This window comes from Salmo salar, chromosome 27 (genome assembly GCF_965601325.2).
Source record: "Salmo salar chromosome 27, fSalSal1, whole genome shotgun sequence".
Classification (NCBI taxonomy): Eukaryota; Metazoa; Chordata; class Actinopteri; order Salmoniformes; family Salmonidae; genus Salmo; species Salmo salar.
Window position 1 is genome coordinate 33,015,945 of NC_138317.1, and position 18,215 is coordinate 33,034,159.

At 45.4% G+C, this 18,215-nt stretch overlaps 1 protein-coding gene across 4 annotated transcripts in view; it reads right to left on the reverse strand.

Annotated features, from left to right (window-relative positions):
• Positions 1–18,215, reverse strand: part of dync1i1a (dynein cytoplasmic 1 intermediate chain 1a) — a 129,920-nt gene that overhangs the window by 106,998 nt on the left and 4,707 nt on the right. For 2 of the 4 annotated variants that reach the window (XM_045709257.2, XM_045709256.2), the window contains exons 4-5: positions 17,745–17,841; positions 6,710–6,822 (exon numbers count right to left, since the gene is read on the reverse strand). In XM_045709257.2, coding sequence (XP_045565213.1) covers positions 6,710–6,822; positions 17,745–17,841 — 210 coding nt within the window. Of the gene's footprint in view, positions 1–6,709; positions 6,823–7,379; positions 7,475–17,744; positions 17,842–18,215 lie in introns of those variants that run through there. The other 2 variants (XM_014178483.3, XM_082970224.1) reach the window with 2 other exon arrangements.

Genomic DNA, 18,215 nt, shown 5'->3' on the forward strand with positions numbered 1-18,215 from the left:
CATCTCAGAGCAGGAGGGCTGATCTACACTCTTACAAAAAAGGCTTCCAAAAGGGTTCTGCGGCTGTATCCCTTGGGAGAACCCTTTTTGGTTCTGTGTAAAGGGTTCTATATGGAACCAAAAAGGGTTCTACCTGGAACCAAAATGGGTTATTCAAAGGGTTATCCTATGGGGACAGCCAAAGAACCCTTTCTGGTTCTAGATAGCTGTTAAGGATACAGGTAATGTGTATCCTGTATGTGTATTTCTTTTCTCTCCTTCTCCTCCTCACAGGTGGCAATCATTCACCAATCAGTCACCAATCAGTCATCAATCAGAAGACACCTGCTCCTTTTTCATTACCCTATCACATCCCTTTCCCTTGGTTTAAAACCCCAGTCAATCTCTCTCTCTGTGAGCTCGATCTCTTTGTGTTAAATCTCTCTGTCTCAAGTTCTCGATATATATATATATATATATATATATATATACATATCCCCATCCCCCTCTCTGTCTGTCTCAAGCTCTCGCTATCTATATCTCTCTCTGTCTCTATGCAGATCGCTTGTTTGTGTTGCCCATTACATGTCACATTTGTCCGGTACCTGTGAGTATTGTTTTGTTGTGGTGCATGTTTGTTTGTTGGTGGGAAAAGGGGTACCAAGACAAGTCGCCCATGGGCATACACTACCCGTAGGTAATTGTTGTTTAAATATCCTGGTAAGAACTAGGCGGACCACCCACTGTATTTTTGGTTAGTTAGCTAGCTGTTATTGAAATAGACTAGCCTATTTTAGGGGTGTTTTTGGATTGTTTCTTTCCTTGGGTCCAGCTCAGCCCCTTTTCTCACACCCCATTACTGTGTGTTTAGAAATAAACCATTAGTGTTTGATGGTAAATTTAAGTTGTCTGTGGTTATTTGTTCTCACTGTTACTTTTTCACTGTTATAATTTGCATGAGTTATGTTACGGTCTCGTCTCCATCCCCCCTAGACTGCAGGGCCAAAGGGATTCGTAACAATAGCACATTTTTTCTAAGAGTATAGATCAGATCTCACTTGTTCTTATAAATCTCATTCATTATGATCTAAAAAGGCTAAACTGATCCTAGATCAGCACTTGGAGACTCTTTGTGAATACGGGCCCTGGGCTGACTGACTGGAACTAAACTCAGCAAAAACATAAACGGCCCTTTTTCAGGACCCTGTCTTTCAAAGATAATTTGTAAAAATCCAAACAAACTTCACAGATCTTTATTGTAAAGGGTTTAAACAGTTTCCCCATGCTTGTTCAATGAACCATAAATAATTAATGAACATGCACCTGTGGAACGGTCGTTAAGACACTAACAGCTAACAGACTGTAGACAATTAAAGTCACAGTTATGAAAATCTAGGACATTGAAGAGGCCTTTCTACTGACTCTGAAAAACACCAAAAGAAAGATGCCCAGGGTCCCTACTCATCTGCTCGAACTTGCCTTAGGCATGCTGCAAGGAGGCATGAGGACTGCAGATGTGGCCAGGGAAATAAATTGCAATGTCCGTACTGTGAGACGCCTAAGACAGCGCTACAGGGAGACAGGACGGACAGCTGATCGTCCTCACAGTGGCAGACCACGTGTAACAACATCTGTACTGGATCGGTACATCCGAACATCACACCTGCGGGACAGGTACAGGATGGCAACAACAACTGCCCGAGTTACACCAGGAACGCACAATCCCTCCATCAGTGCTCAGACTGTCTGCAATAGGCTGGACTGAGTGCTTGTAGGCCTGTTGTAAGGCAGGTCCTCACCAGACAGACATCACCGGCAACAACGTCGCCTATGGGCACAAACCCACCATCGCTGGACCAGACAGGACTTGCAAAAAGTGCTCTTCACTGACGAGTCGCAGTTTTGTCTCACCAGGGGTGATGGTTGGATTCGCGTTTATCGTTGAAGGAATGAGCGTTACACCGAGGCCTGTATTCTGGAGCAGGATCGATTTGCAGGTGGAGGGTCCATCATGGTCTGGAGCGGTGTGTCACAGCATCATCGGACTGAGCTTGTTGTCATTGCAGGCAATCTCAACGCTGTGCGTTACAGGGAAGACATCCTCCTCCCTCATGTGGTACCCTTCCTGCAGGCTCATCCTGACATGACCCTCCAGCATGACAATTCCACCAGCCATACTGCTCGTTCTGTGCATGATTTCCTGCAAGACAGGAATGTCAGAGCACGTCTGGGACCTGCTGGATCGGAGGGTGAGGGCTAGGGCCATTCCACCCAGAAATGTCCGGGAATTTGCAGGTGCCTTGGTGGAAGAGTGGGGTAACATCTCACAGCAAGAACGTGCAAATCTGGTGCAGTCCATGAGGAGGAGATGCACTGCAGTACTTAATGCAGCTGGTGGCCACACCAGATACTGACTGTTACATTTTGTTCCCCCCTTTGTTCAGGGACACATTATTCCATTTGTTAGTCAAATGTCTGTGGAACTTGTTCAGTTTATGTCTCAGTTCTTGAATCTTGTTATGTTCATACAGATATTTACACATGTTAAGTTTGCTGAAAATAAACAGTTGACAGTGAGGACGTGTATTTTTTTGCTGAGTTTATGTTGAGACTGATTTCCCAGCATACACCTTGGCAATCACCTCACTAAACTCTTAAAAAAAAGATCTAGGTTCTATCTAGAACCTAAAATGGTTATTTGGCTGTCCCCATAGGAGAACCCTTTGAAGAACCCTTTTTGGTTCCAGGGAGAACCATTTTTGGTTCCATGTAGAACCTTCTGTGGAAAGGGTCTTACCTGGAACCAAAAAGGGTTCTCCTATGGTGACAGCCGAAAAACCCTTACAACTGTAGACTTGTAGCCCTTTACCACAGCTCTAGGATCAGATCACCCTTCTCTAAATGCTACCCTTAACTATCAGTGGGAGGAAAATAATATCTGACCTTGTATCAGTGGTTAGTTGCTTCCGCCTACTTTAAAGGGCTATTCCACTACCTGGATCCCAAACACGATAGTACACGCACGGGGTGAAGTTTCCCCTAGGCAAAGAGCTAGGACCAGCATCCCCTCCCCCAATCCTAACCTTGACTATTAGTGGGGGAAAATGTTAAACTGACCCAAGATCAGCATCTAGGGGCAACTTCACCCTACACTGTAACACACTGGCCAGCCACGCATGTAACTGTAAGAGTAATGAGTGAAATCCTACAAAGAAACATGGTAAAGTAGCCTAGCTGAGTTTGCTGGGAACTGTTAGTCTGTAGTCCACAGGAAAGGCTACAGTATGTCTCTGCTATGTCACCCAGCAATGTGTAGTCATACAGACAGACCACAAGCCTGCTCATTCATATATATAATGAGGCCAATCAGGACCTGGAGCCATCTTTATGAAGCTCCAATGACTAGGCCTTAATCTGATTGTGTGACACAATGCACACTAAGGACAAACAGATCCGCTGACCCCTCAATGGGTCAGGGGACCTGCACAAAGCTCACACAACACATAGTCATTATGGAAAAAGCGCTTTTGGGAATTGAAAGCTTTATTGCATTAAGTTAAATGAGAGACACACACTACTACAGCTACCAGACACCCAGAACAAGACACCCCAGGGCCAAACATGAAGAGAAGGAAGGAGTAGAAACTCTGAGAAAAACGGGCGGTCAAGAGTTCAAGACGTTGAAAAATAATGTGATAATCATTGAGTCATCCGTCCACATTCACAGTAATTAGCGAGCGAAAAGAGTTTCAGTTCCTGTCACACACAGACATCCACCATTTTGAATATCGTCATGGCCTTACAAACACTTCAAATTCAGACCACCTTTATTGCGACATTGCTGGGCAATTCAATAACTCCACAGACCTTCAGTTTCACCAAGAGAGACATATTTTCTGTTATATTCTGCATTTCAGGGCCGTTACTGGTGCCACTCAATATAAAATGTCATATCAAATAATAAAATAAGTATAAAACAAAATAAAAAAACGTATATAAATAAGTTGTCTGGACAGGCCAATGAGATCTGACTACTATCAGATGTTTTATTGGTGAAACACATAGTTAAACCATTGACCCACTACTGCCCTTAACTGCCGAGCAGCAGCCATGCCTCACTGATAACAATAAAACTCAACAACTTAAAAAGATCAGTTACACCACAGTCGTCTTGACAACCACTCACAGTAAGAACCCCAGCATGGGCCAATCGCATCGTTTGAAACCAGCACACCCGAACCGTGAACAGCAGCAAATCTAAAGGAGAGCCCATGGGCTCTGGTCAAAAGTAGTGCACTGTGTGGGGAATAGGGTGTCATTTGGGACGTAGCCCAGGTCACACCATAGAGAATTAGCTTGGCCAACAGCACCACAATTAAAAGAACACAGCACCACAATTAAAAAGCGTAATTACCCCTCTATTCCCCCAGCAAGCCGGCAGCTGTGTTTATCCCTCTTTCACTCTCTTTGTCTCTGTCTCTCTTTTCCCAGAAACATCAGTTTTAACACAACACAGAGACACCAGCCCAGGGAAATTAGGCTGAACTGTTCGGCTTGCCGACCCGGATCATAAGGCCTTTCACAGGCCCAGAGGGCAGAGAGATGGAGAGAGAATGAGAGAGAGAGAATGAGAGCGAGAGAGAGAGAATGAGAGAGAGAGGAAGAATGAATGAGAATATTTCATAATATCTTAATTCTGAGTTTCTGCACCTCCAGAGCATGACCAGTTTTGACCATTCTTTCACCCACCCACATAATCACCCTGACACTGTAATTCACACAAACCCTTGGGGAGGCATTACAGTACTCTAGATCTGAAAACACTTAAAGACAGCCCTGCCTAATCTGTCTGAGCAATGGTTCGGAACGACCACTGTTTGGCACAAGGGGTCAAGTCATAATCGCCTCCAACACCAGCGAGAAATTCTAAGAACATTCCAATATTCCACCGCCGCACCTAGAACATCAGAACCCAGTTCCAAGACCAAGCAGCACCTGTCTGACCCCGGTTCTAACCACGGAGAACGCCAGCTAACGGAGAACGCGGCCAACACGTGCAGTGTCTGTTTACCAATCAGCGAGAGGAACTCCTGGCGTTGCCTGAACAAGCACACAGTCAGGAGCGAACCCTGTTATGTAGCAGGTGGCCAGAGTAACCTACTCAGACCCTCTCACATCTCCTCCACTGCAGGGTCTCCTAAGGCCGAGGTCACCTCCCCACGGACAACCTGCGCTAGCTTACAGATGTCGACCCACGACACACACACACACACCTCTCCCTACTGCACGGCGCAACGGCCAATCAAAGGGTCTGTCAGCAGTTGCACTTGCTGAATAAATGATCCAGCCTTGACAGGAAATTCCAAACAGCCTTTTTAATTCTGATCAGGCTTCAAGGAAGTGGAAAGAATAAAAACACATCCATTATAATGACAGGAAGTCTGAGATCACATGGCCACCAGCTGGAGCCAACAGAGGGATCAAGGAACCCGGAGAAGGAGAAAAAAAGTGAAGGGGGGGGTAAGGTAAGGAGGACCAGAGCAGGGCTATATAAGGGTGATAGAACCGATGCTTTACATTACGGCTAGCTACCACAGTGGTATACAAATGCTAACACTATGCAGGCATTGTTATGGGCTTGGTCCATATGGATATGTTTAGTGCTCTCTCTTTGTCTCCTCCTCTCCTTCTCTCTCTCCCACTTTCTCGTCTCTCCTTCTCTCTCGATCTCTCACTCTCTCTCTCCCTATCGTTTTCGGAGAGTTCTGGAGGAAGCAATCAAATTAGCAGGGCTCTGTGTGGCCTCCTTTTTAACAAGGCCCTACATTTCTAAAATAATTGAAATGAGATGCTTTAAATATGATTGGGTTGAGTATTATATCCCAGCACATGTTAATAATAACGACGAACATACTAAGGGAAAACTGTTGGTCACAAAGCAGTAGCTAAAACAACTTATTTTGTTGTGAATGTGAAATTACGTGGATGACAAAGAGTTCCTAAATCCCTAGCCACACCGTGCTGAGAATAATGATATCTATAACAAAGTAATGAACACATTATCAAACAAGTATAATTAAACTAAATTGACCAATTTCACATTAAATGTATCAAATATTCCAAAACATTTTCTTTCAAACCAAATCCAGACTTAACATAATCCAAATGTAGTGTCTCAGTTCCCATTAAGTCTGAGGAGACAGGCAGACAGAGGAAGATAGAGAGTCAGGCACAATTCCAGGTGATGCTCCTCTCCTCTGACAGTGGCAGCCATCTTGTATTACCCCCAGACAATCAGTCTGCTTCCACCTAGAGCAGTCAATGTGGTGTCTGTTCTCTCTAACTCTGGCAGCTAGAGTAGACACTGACAAGCAGGCAGGCAGGCATCTCTTTTAAAAAAGCCTCCTCCTGCTCTGTCTCTCTCGCTCTCTCTCTCCCCCCTCCCTCCCTCCCTCCCTCTCTCAGGAAATGGAGGGCTGCGTCGATCAAATGGATTTAAAGCGCTCCAGGTTTTCAAAGCAGGTGGTAAAGCCCACTACAGCAGTAATGACGATCAGATCAATGTGGACTCTGCTTTCATATGGTTTTAATAGAATCATAAAAACATTTAAAAGTGTTGAACTGTAGAGGGTGTGTTGTTTTTTCAGAGAGAAGGTTATAGAGAGGGAGCTCACAGGCACGCACTCACACGAATGCACTCACAGGCACGCACACACTCGCACACGCTCACCCTCAGACAGATGGATGATGGTCGTCTGAGTCTCTTTGCAGTACGACACCACCTCTCTGGGTAGGAAGTCTACCTGTGTGATCTTAGACGCCCCCAGTCTATGCATCCTGCGCCTGGATGGAGACAGACAGGAAGTAGTGGGTCACAGAGCATTACACTGGGACATTTAATATGGTGAGTCACTCCTTTTATGTCTGCAGTACCTTCATTCAGTAGGGCACAATGTTGTGGAACATTCAGAGATGTGAGAGATGTGAAACATGTTGCGTAGAGCCAGGGGTGCAACTTTGGTTTTAGTAGTGGGGGATAAACACTCCAAAACAGCCTACCCGACCGCTCAGGGGCGTCCGCATGGTCCTAAAGCACACCGTGGCCTCGTTTAAGTATCACATTCCAATAATAAATGCAATTTAAGAATGCGTCCCCCCCGTTCCCAGTGAAAGTTGCACACCTGCGTAGAGCAGACATGTCAATATGACATGTAGAGTAAGGACTCACGTAGGAGCTCTGTTCATGGCATTTCTATCTGCAATGTTCTGCCTGTTTCACACCTCTGAATACACCCCTGGTGTTCAGACAGTTGTTCTGATTGAACCACACAGCCCCAAGAGGAGCAAGGATAGAGAGAAGGAAAAAAAGAAGGAGCGAGAGGAGAGGAACCGGTAAGTACCCTAGCTCGGAGTCTGCCTGCAGCTGCAGAACAGAGGGGTCAGAGTCCCACTGCAGGGTCCTCGGGTGGGCAGCAGGGGGCGCAAGGGGGGAAGGGAGAATACATGCCAGGTTAGGAGGTTAGCCACTGCAGTAACTCACAGATAAGTGCCATTTCTTTTCAATTTGGGTTTTTCCATTCTTGACTTGGAATTTCAAATAAATTCCTTGATTGACTGAATTCCAACAGAACTGACACAAACAACGGAATAACTTTAGACACAAATACGCATGCAATGACATTGAGACACAGGACTAACAATCATTTGTTTTAACAAGGGGACATGACTGTTGGGCAATTCAATGTGGAAAATTTTAACATTTTATATCTATATCTATATCTATCTATATATATATACTGCTCAAAAAAATAAAGGGAACACTAAAATAACACATCCTAGATCTGAATGAATGAAATAATCTTATTAAATACTTTTTTCTTTACATAGTTGAATGTGCTGACAACAAAATCACACAAAAATAATCAATGGAAATCCAATTTATCAACCCATGGAGGTCTGGATTTGGAGTCACACTCAAAATTAAAGTGGAAAACCACACTACAGGCTGATCCAACTTTGATGTAATGTCCTTAAAACAAGTCAAAATGAGGCTCAGTAGTGTGTGGCCTCCACATGCCTGTATGACCTCCCCACAACGCCTGGGCATGCTCCTGATGAGGTGGCAGATGGTCTCCTGAGGGATCTCCTCCCAGACCTGGACTAAAGCATCCGCCAACTCCTGGACAGTCTGTGGTGCAACGTGGCGTTGGTGGATGGAGCGAGACATGATGTCCCAGATGTGCTCAATTGGATTCAGGTCTGGGGAACGGGCGGGCCAGTCCATAGCATCAATGCCTTCCTCTTGCAGGAACTGCTGACACACTCCAGCCACATGAGGTCTAGCATTGTCTTGCATTAGGGCCAACCGCACCAGCATATGGTCTCACAAGGGGTCTGAGGATCTCATCTCGGTACCTAATGGCAGTCAGGCTACCTCTGGTGAGCACATGGAGGGCTGTGCGGCCCCCCAAAGAAATGCCACCCCAGACCATGACTGACCCACCGCCAAACCGGTCATGCTGGAGGATGTTGCAGGCAGCAGAACGTTCTCCACGGCGTCTCCAGACTCTGTCACGTCTGTCACGTGCTCAGTGTGAACCTGCTTTCAACTGTGAAGAGCACAGGGTGCCAGTGGCGAATTTGCCAATCTTGGTGTTCTCTGGCAAATGCCAAACGTCCTGCACAGTGTTGGGCTGTAAGCACAACCCCCACCTGTGGACGTCGGGCCCTCATACCACCCTCATGGAGTCTGTTTCTGACCGTTTGAGCAGACACATGCACATTTGTGGCCTGCTGGAGGTCATTTTGCAGGGCTCTGGCAGTGCTCCTCCTGCTCCTCCTTGCACAAAGGCGGAAGTAGCGGTCCTGCTGCTGGGTTGTTGCCCTCCTATGGCCTCCTCCACGTCTCCTGATGTACTGGCCTGTCTCCTGGTAGCGCCTCCATGCTCTGGACACTACGCTGACAGACACAGCAAACCTTCTTGCCACAGCTTGCATTGATGTGCCATCCTGGATGAGCTGCACTACCTGAGCCACTTGTGTGGGTTGTAGACTCCGTCTCCTGCTACCACTAGAGTGAAAGCACCGCCAGCATTCAAAAGTGACCAAAACATCAGCCAGGAAGCATAGGAACTGAGAAGTGGTCTGTGGTCCCCACCTGCAGAACCACTTCTTTATTGGGGGTGTCTTGCTAATTGCCTATCATATCCACCTGTTGTCTATTCCATTTGCACAACAGCATGTGAAATGTATTGTCAATCAGTGTTGCTTCCTAAGTGGACAGTTTGATTTCACAGAAGTGTGATTGACTTGGAGTTACATTGTGTTGTTTAAGTGTTCCCTTTATTTTTTTGAGCAGTGTATATATATACACACACACACACACACACACACACACACACACACACACACACACACACACACATACACATATATATATACACATATATATATATACACATACAGTTGAAGTCGGAAGTTTACATACACTTAGGTTGGAGTCATTAAAACTTGTTTTTCAACCACTCCACAAATTTCTTGTTAACAAACTATAGTTTTGGCGAGTCGGTTAGAACATCTACTTTGTGCATCACAAGTAATTTTTCCAACAATTGTTTACAGACAGATTATTTGACTGTATCACAATTCCAGTGGGTCAGAAGTTTACATACACTAAGTTGACTGTGCCTTTAAACAGCTTGGAAAATTCCAGAAAATGATGTAATGGCTTTAGAAGCTTCTGATAGGCTAATGGACATAATTTGACTCAATTGGAGGTGTACCTGTGGATGTATTTCAAGGCCTACCTTCAAACTCAGTGCCTCTTTGCTTGACATCATGGGAAAATCAAAAGAAATCAGCCAAGACCTCAGAAAAGAATTGGAGCCCTCCACAAGTCTGGTTCATACTTGGGAGCAATTTCCAAACGCCTGAAGTTCACACGTTCATCTGTACAACAATAGTACGCAAGTATAAACACCATGGGACCACACAGCCATCACACCGCTCAGGAAGGAGACGCGTTCTGTCTCCTAGAGATGAACGTACTTTGGTGTGAAAAGTGCAAATCAATCCCAGAACAACAGCAAAGGACCTTGTGAAGATGCTGGAGGAAACAGGTACAAAAGTATCTATATCCACAGTGAAACGAGTCCTATATCGACATAACCTGAAAGGCCGCTCAGCAAGGAAGAAGCCACTGCTCCAAAACCGCCATAAAAAAGCCAGACTACGGTTTGCACCTGTACATGGGGACAAAGATCATACTTTTTGGAGAAATGTCCTCTGGTCTGATGAAACAAAAATAGAACTGTTTCGCCATAATGACCATCATTATGTTTGGAGGAAAAAGGGGGAGGCTTGCAAGCCGAAGAACACCATCCCAACAGTGAAGCACGGGGTGGCAGCAGCATGTTGTGGGGGTGCTTTGCTGCAGGAGGGACTAGTGCACTTCACAAAATAGATGGCATCATGAGGATGGAAGATTATGTGGATGGAAAATTACGTGGATATATTGAAGCAGCATCTCAAGACATCAGTCAGGAAGTTAAAGCTTGGTTGCAAATGGTCTTCCAACTGGACAATGACCCCAAAGCATGCTTCCAAAGTTGTGGCAAAATGGCTTAAGGACAAAGTCAAGGTGTTGGAGTAGCCAACAAACCTGACTCAGTTACACCAGCTCTGTCAGGAGGAATGGGACAAAATTCACCCAACTCATTGTGGGAAGCTTGTGGAAGGCTACCCGAAACGTTTGACCCAAGTTAAACAATTTAAAGGCAATGCTACCAAATACTAAATTGACTGTATGTAAACTTCTGACCAACTGGGAATCTGACGAAATAAATAAAAGCTGAAATAAATAACTCTACTATTATTCTGACATTTCACATTCTTAAAATAAAGTGGGGATCCTAACTGACCCAAGACAGGGAATCTTTACTAGGATTAAATGTCAGGAATTGTGAAAAACTGAGTTTAAATGTATTTGGCTAAGGTGTATGTAAACTTCCGACTTCCGATATATATATATATAATATATATATCCCTGTTATAAATTCTTGACAAAATATCAGAATATCTATTTGAGGAAGATAACATTTAAGTTATGGTGGGACAAATGTACAACATTTTACAACATGTCATGGGAAATATGAAAATGGATTAATAACTATGTATGGAAAAACAACACTTGATGACCCACAATGTATGAGGTATTATATGATTATGGGAAGATATGCAAACGTGTAGAAATGTGTATTATTGTTTCTGCAGAATCCAAAAGGTTGGGCAAATATAAAATAATCCCCATTATGTTGGACACAATGCCACACAACGCAACACAATGAATCATAACTGTGAAATGAGGCACAGGGTGCCAGAAGCTTTACAAACAGCTGTGTTGTATTACCATCTTTCATATATGCCAGTTTAAACCAACAATACATTGCACCAGCGCAATTACACAAGGCACAATACATGTACACAATCACATTCACTATATGAAAGCAGTTCTATGACATACGGTACCAGTCAAAAGTTTGGACACACCTACTCAATCAAGGGTTCTTCTTTATTTTTACTCTTTTCTACATTGTAGAATAATAGTGAAGACATCAACACTATTGTCACGTCCTGACCAGTAAAAGGGGTTATTTGTTATTGTAGTTTGGTCAGGACGTGGCAGGGGGTGTTTGTTTTATGTGGTTCAGGGTGTGTTTTGTGTATGTGTTTAGGTAGAAGGGTATTTGATTTATTAGTCCGGGGTTTGTTAGTCATTGTTCTATGTTAGTATATTTCTATGTTCTATCTAGTCTTTTGTATTTCTATGTTTAGTTTATTGGGGTTGGACCTTCAATTGGAGGCAGCTCGTTATTGTTGCCTCTGATTGAGGGTCCTATAATTAGGAGTGTGTTTTTCATGGGTTTTTGTGGGAGATTGTTCTTGTTTAGCTGTTTTGCCTGACAAGACTGTCAAGTTCGTTTTGTATACGTTTTATGTGTTTTCCTTCTTCACGAAATAAAAAGAAGATGAGTGTACATTTTCCCGCTGCGTCTTGGTCTCTACCCTACGACACCCGTGACAACTATGAAACAACACATATGGAATCATGTAAACTCAGAAAAAAAGAAACGTCCCTTTTTCAGGACCCTGTCTTTCAAAGATAATTTGTAAAAATCCAAATAATTTCACAGATCTTCATTGTAAAGGGTTTAAAACACTGTTCCCATGCTTGTTCAATGAACCATAAACAAAGAATGAACATGTGGAACGGTCGTTAAGACACTAACAGCTTATAGACGGTAGGCAATTAAGGTTGCAGTTATGAAAACTTAGGACACTAAAGAGGCCTTTCTACTGACTCTGAAAAACACCAAAAGAAAGATGCCCAGGGTCCCTGCTCATCTGCGTGAACCACTTGGACTTGGTCTTTTACCAAATAGGGCTATATTTTGTATACCACCCCTACCTTGTCACAACACAACTGATTGGCTCAAACGCAATAAGGAAATAAATTCCACAAATTAACTTTTAACAAGGCACACCTGTTAATTGAAATGCATTCCAGGTGACTCCCTCGTGAAGCTGTTTGAGAGAATGCCAACAGTGTGCAAAGCTGTCATCAAGGCAAAGGGTGGCTACTTTGAAGAATCTCAAATATAAAATATATTTTGATTTGTTCAACACTTGTTTGGTTACTACATGATTCCATATGTGTTATTTCATAGTGTTGATGTCTTCACTATTATTCAACAATGTACAAAATAGTAAAAAATAAATAAAAAAATACCTTGAGTGAGTAGGTGTGTCCTAACTTTTGACTGGTACTGTATATGACACCAATGTGTCATGCATTAAGAATATATTATATTTATATATCATTAGTGATAAAGCTCTGTGTGCTTTTGTTTGTGGAACAGTCATTCAGGGCTGCTTACAGTATAAACAAACTGGAGCTCTCTCTAAAGTTCTCCCCCAAAGTGCAAATTGTGACAGGGTAGCTAGCGTTTTTGACCCGCTAAACTTCTCAATAATACCTTTCAGGAATGGTGAACATGTCCATTACCACTTTAACACGCATAATGGCAGTAGAGCGCGGTAAAGCGTCAACCTCGTCGCCCGCCCTGACAGACTGACTGTCTGAACTGGGATGACACCCTGAAGGACTGTATTGTCAGTCCCATCACAGAGAAATGATTTCCATTGAACCATGCAAGTAGAAATCTTTCAAGCCAGTGATTTAGGGAAACAGCGGGCGCCAGGCAGCAGTCACCAAGGAGGTAAGGAACAACCCTTCTTTTTTCTTTTTTTAAAACACACCTGCCATAATATTTTTTTTCCTGTCTTTATCACTGTGTCTTTCTGTCTGTCTGTATGCATGTGTGTCTTGTTGCCATTGCTTGCTTTGAGTAGAAAATGTTACCTGTCGCTCTGAGCCTGATGCTTACTAATGCTGACCTGAGATGGGACACAGTCATAAATGGACACACTCAACATGGGACGCCGTCACGATGACCAACACATCATGCCTAATGGGGACAGCAGCCTCACACACCAGAGGAGGCTGTTGGGTGGACATATAGGAGGACAGGTTCATTGTAGGTTTCCATGTGTTTGATGTGTTTCATAACGTTCCATTTATTCCATTCCAGCCATAGCAATGACCCTGTCCTCTTATATATCCAAACACCAGCCTCCTCTGAAACACACTGTATTCACCTCGGCAATGGCAGCCTGCTTAGCTAACAGATGACAGAGTCAAATACTGATTGATAGAGATTGTATTCTATTGCAGTTCTAGCGGTACTTCTCAGTGACAGAAATCTGACACAATTGGACCAGTGTTGGTTTGGTGTGTGAGAAAGAGCTGAACATGAGCTATGATGGGTTGTAGCAGTGCATGACGCCTGAGAACGTAGCCTTGGCTTCCTGAGGAGAGCAGTGACAGGACCTGAGCGAGTGTCACATGTCACATTGGGCTCACTGGCTTTCCCGCAAAGCCAGCTGCCAGTACATTATAGCGTCTTAATTATAGACTTGTCTGCTGGCTATGGGTGCAGACAGCAGAAACTAGATCAATCGTCCTCATGTCACTGTGTGACTTATGATTAGGCTGCATCTTTAAAGAAGTGAGAGTTGACTTCTGTGCATCAAGTTGAGCATTACAGAGCATTCGACAGAGCATTCTAGAATGTACAGGACTTGGAAGACATTTTGTGTCCAAGGATGGTCTCTGAAAAGTTAACCATTTAGAGAATTATCTTTCTCTACAAATGTGGATTGGAACTTAAAACAGCATAAAACTAAAGTAACATGAGAAGTTATGCATAAATTCCTTGAGTTTCGATATGCCTGTCACGTCCTGACCAGTGAAAGAGGTCATTTGCCATAGTAGTATGGTCAGGGCGTGGCAAAGGGGGGGGTTGGTATGTATTTTGGGTTTTCTGTTTCTATGTGGGTTTGTTCTAGTGGTCTATTTCTATGTGTTGGTTTTCATGTTCGGCTGGGTATGGTTTCCAATCAGAGGCAGGTGTCTTTCGTTGTCTCTGATTGGAAGCCATACTTAGGCAGCCTGTTTTTCCTTTGGGGTTGTGGGTAGTTGTTTTCCGTTCTAGTCTAAATACCTGACGGGACTGTGTTGGTCGTTTTTTAGTTATTTTGTCAAGTGTCTTCATTAAAAGATTGAAAATGAGCACTATCCACGCTGTGTCTTGGTCTCCATTTCACGACCCCCGTGACAGAACTACCCACCATAAAAGGACCGAGCAGCATGAGAGGAGGTATCTTGAGTCGTGGACGTGGGAAGAGATCCTTGATGGAAAGGGACCATGGAGCCAGGCTGGGGAGTACCAGCGCCCGAAGGAGGAACTGGACGAAGCTAAGAGGGAACGACGGGATTACAAGGCGTTGAATCCTCCAGTTGAGGTGGTGAAGAGGCAGCCCCAAAATTTATTTTGGGGGGGGCATAAGGGGAGTTTGGCGAGGTCAGGGGGGAACCCTGACCTAACTTCCCGGGCATTTCTGAGGGAGCCATGGAGGAAACCAGAGCCAGTCGGGGAATCAAGAGCGGATTACGACGCTGGATTCCGTAGAGAGGGACTGGCGGACAGGGCACGACGGAGCAGACGCACAGAGGGAAGAGCTATGCGGTATGGAATATGCGCACTTGGTCGCCCATACGCACTCACAGCCCGGTGCGGTCGATACAGGCTCCTCAGCGTTGTCGGGCGACAGTTAGCCGGCAGCCAGATAAAAGTGCGCCGGCTCAATGTATCTGGCCTCCAGTGCAGCTCCTCGGCCCAATATATCCTGCGCCTGCTCCACGCACAATGCCCCGCATTCTCCAGCACAGCACAGTTTGTCCTGTGCCGGGCTAGCGTCAGCATTGAGCCAGGACGGGTTGTGCTAGCCGCAAGCACCAGACCTCCAGTAAGCCTCCATGGCCCAGTACGTTCGGTGCCGGCTCCGCTCCTCAGTCCGGAGCCTCTGGCGACCCGCCTCAGCCCGGAGCCACCGGCGATGCTCCTCAGCCCGGAGCGCCCGGCGACGCCCCCCAGCCCGGGGCCCCCGGCGACACCCCCCAGTCCGGAGTCCCCGGCGACGCCCCCTAGTCCGGAGCCCCCGGCGACGCCTCCCAGTCCGGAGCCCCCGGCGACGCCTCCCAGTCCGGAGCCTTCAGCGGTGGTCTGCAGCCCAGAGCATTCAGCGGTGGTCTGTAGCACAGGAGCCTTCAGCGGTGGTCTGCAGCCCAGAGCCTTCAGCGGTGGTCTGCAGCCCAGAGCCTTCAGCGGTGGTCTGCAACCCAGAGCCTTCAGCGGTGGTCTGCAACCCAGAGCCTTCAGCGGTGGTCTGCAACCCAGAGCCTTCAGCGGTGGTCTGCAACCCAGAGCCTTCAGCGATGGTCTGCCCAGTCCAGTACGTCCTGTTCCCGCTCCTCGCACTAGCCTTAGTGTGTGTGTCCCTAGTCTGATACCTCCAGTACCAGCCCCACGCACTAGACTTCCAGTGCGTCAGCCCAGTCCAGTACGTCCTGTTCCCGCTCCTCGCACTAGCCTTGGGGTGCGTGTCCCTAGTCTGATACCTCCAGTACCAGTCCCACGCACTAGGCTTCCAGTGCATCAGCCCAGTCCAGTACGTCCTGTTCCTGCTCCCCGCACTAGCCCTGAGGTGCGTGTCCCCAGTCTGGTACCTCCACTACCAGCCCCACGCATCAGGCTTCCAGTGTGTCAGCCCAGTCCCGAGCTTCCGGCGACAGTGCCTCGTCCAGAACTTCCAGCAACAGTGCCTCGTCCAGAGTGTCCGGAACCAAGAGAGACGGCCCACTGTCCGGAACCAATGCCTGCAGTCCGGAGCCGAGTGAGTCTGCCCGCAGTCCGGAGCTTCCAGAGTCGGCTTACAGTCCGGAGCTCCCAGAGACGCTCTACAGCCCTGAGCGGTCAGCAAGGGTGGACAGGTTGGGTGGGGGAAGTAGACCTGAGCCTGAGCCACCTCCAGTATAGGTTGGTTGGGGAGGGAGGGATGTAGCACAGGAGCCGTCGTTGACGCAGCCAGCCTCCCTTCACTCCCTTTAGTTTAGGGGATTTATTTTGTTTTGGGGTTATTTTGTTTATTTGTGTGAGGTGCATCCGGGGTCTGCACCTTTGGGGGATGGGTACTGTCACATCCTGACCAGTAATAGGGGTTATTTGTTATTGTAGTTTGGTCAGGACGTGGCAGGGGGTATTTGGTTTATGTGGTTCGGGGTGTGTGTCTATGTAGAGGGGTGTTTGATTTATGTATTCCGGGGTTTTTGGGCACTGTTCTATGTTAGTGTATTTCTATGTTCTGTCTAGTCTAGTCTATTTCTATGTTTAGTTTATTGGGGTTGGACCTTCAATTGGAAGCAGCTGGTTATCATTGCTTCTGATTGAAGGTCCTATAAGTAGGAGTTTGTTTTTTGTGGGAGATTGTGCTTGGTATAGCTTTGTTGCCTTACCGGCCTGTTATTAGTCGTTGTGTTTTTGTTGTGTACGTGTTTGTTTTGGTTCACCTTCTTGTCCGTTTAAATAAAAAGAAGATGAGTGCACATTTCCCAGCTGCGTCTTGGTCCGCTTTAACCTACGACAACCGTGACAGTATGCTCATAAAGTGTTTGGTCACTTTACTACAACCACCAGGTCATTAAAACTATCTTTAAGTATTTGACAATTAGTCAATCCCCCAAAATTGTGCATGTCAGCAGTCAGGTTTTCAAGATAAAGCACTTTCAGTAGAGCAAAAACTAGCCTTAATGCATCATATGATGCATTTTGCATGTAGCATTCCTTAAAGCCAAAGGGGCACTATAATACTACAGTAATACTACTTTAATACCTCTGAATCTAAAATCAAGGATTTTCTTTCAGAAATCATCCAACACATCAGGGATGTTAAGAACCATACTCATTATATTATCATCTAGTCAATATTCCAGTTTATCTTGGCCTGGCCCTAGTCTGGGTCAGTAACTCCAACTCAACCATATGTTACAATAAATTATACAATGGCTGGGTCTAATCCTGAATGCTGATTGGTTAAAACCGCATTCCAGCCGGTCTCTATTCCACAAGTTACACCGGCTAAATCTATGACTTAGTCTTGGGCCTAATAACACCTGTGCCAATAAATCCTCTAAACACTGGCTTCTCGGGCATTATCACTTAATTATACAACGGGTGGGTCTAATCCTAAATGCTGATTGGTTAAAAATGCAGTATAATAACAGTAAGACAAACAAGATGGCTGCCTACCTGCTGGCTGCGGCCCCATCGGCTGAGTCCTGGCTTCTCGTCTCACTGGGGGTGCTGTGTCGGCTTACTGATTTGGATGGGGACATGGGGATCGGGACTAAATAATGAAAATAACACGTTTCCAACATTAAAGGTTGCAGCGGATTGACTGGTCAACCCAAGCAACGCCAATGAGAGAGGTACCAAAAAGTAAAAACAGGGTGAAATGGTTAAAAGCAAATGAGTGATGAAAAATAACGATAAAATAAAAATTGAAAAACGGGACAGAAAGTCAAATGGATTGCTCATTTACCATTCAAGTCAAAGCAGTAATGGCTTTCATTGGTCATTGATAGGTTAATTAACAAAAGCCACTCTTGTACAATAACCAAAAAGTAATATTGCAATAGGATGTTGTTACAAATTTGTACCACTAGAGAACATTGACAAATACCTTTTTACATGTGCTGTACAGTATTTGGGCAGTGGTGT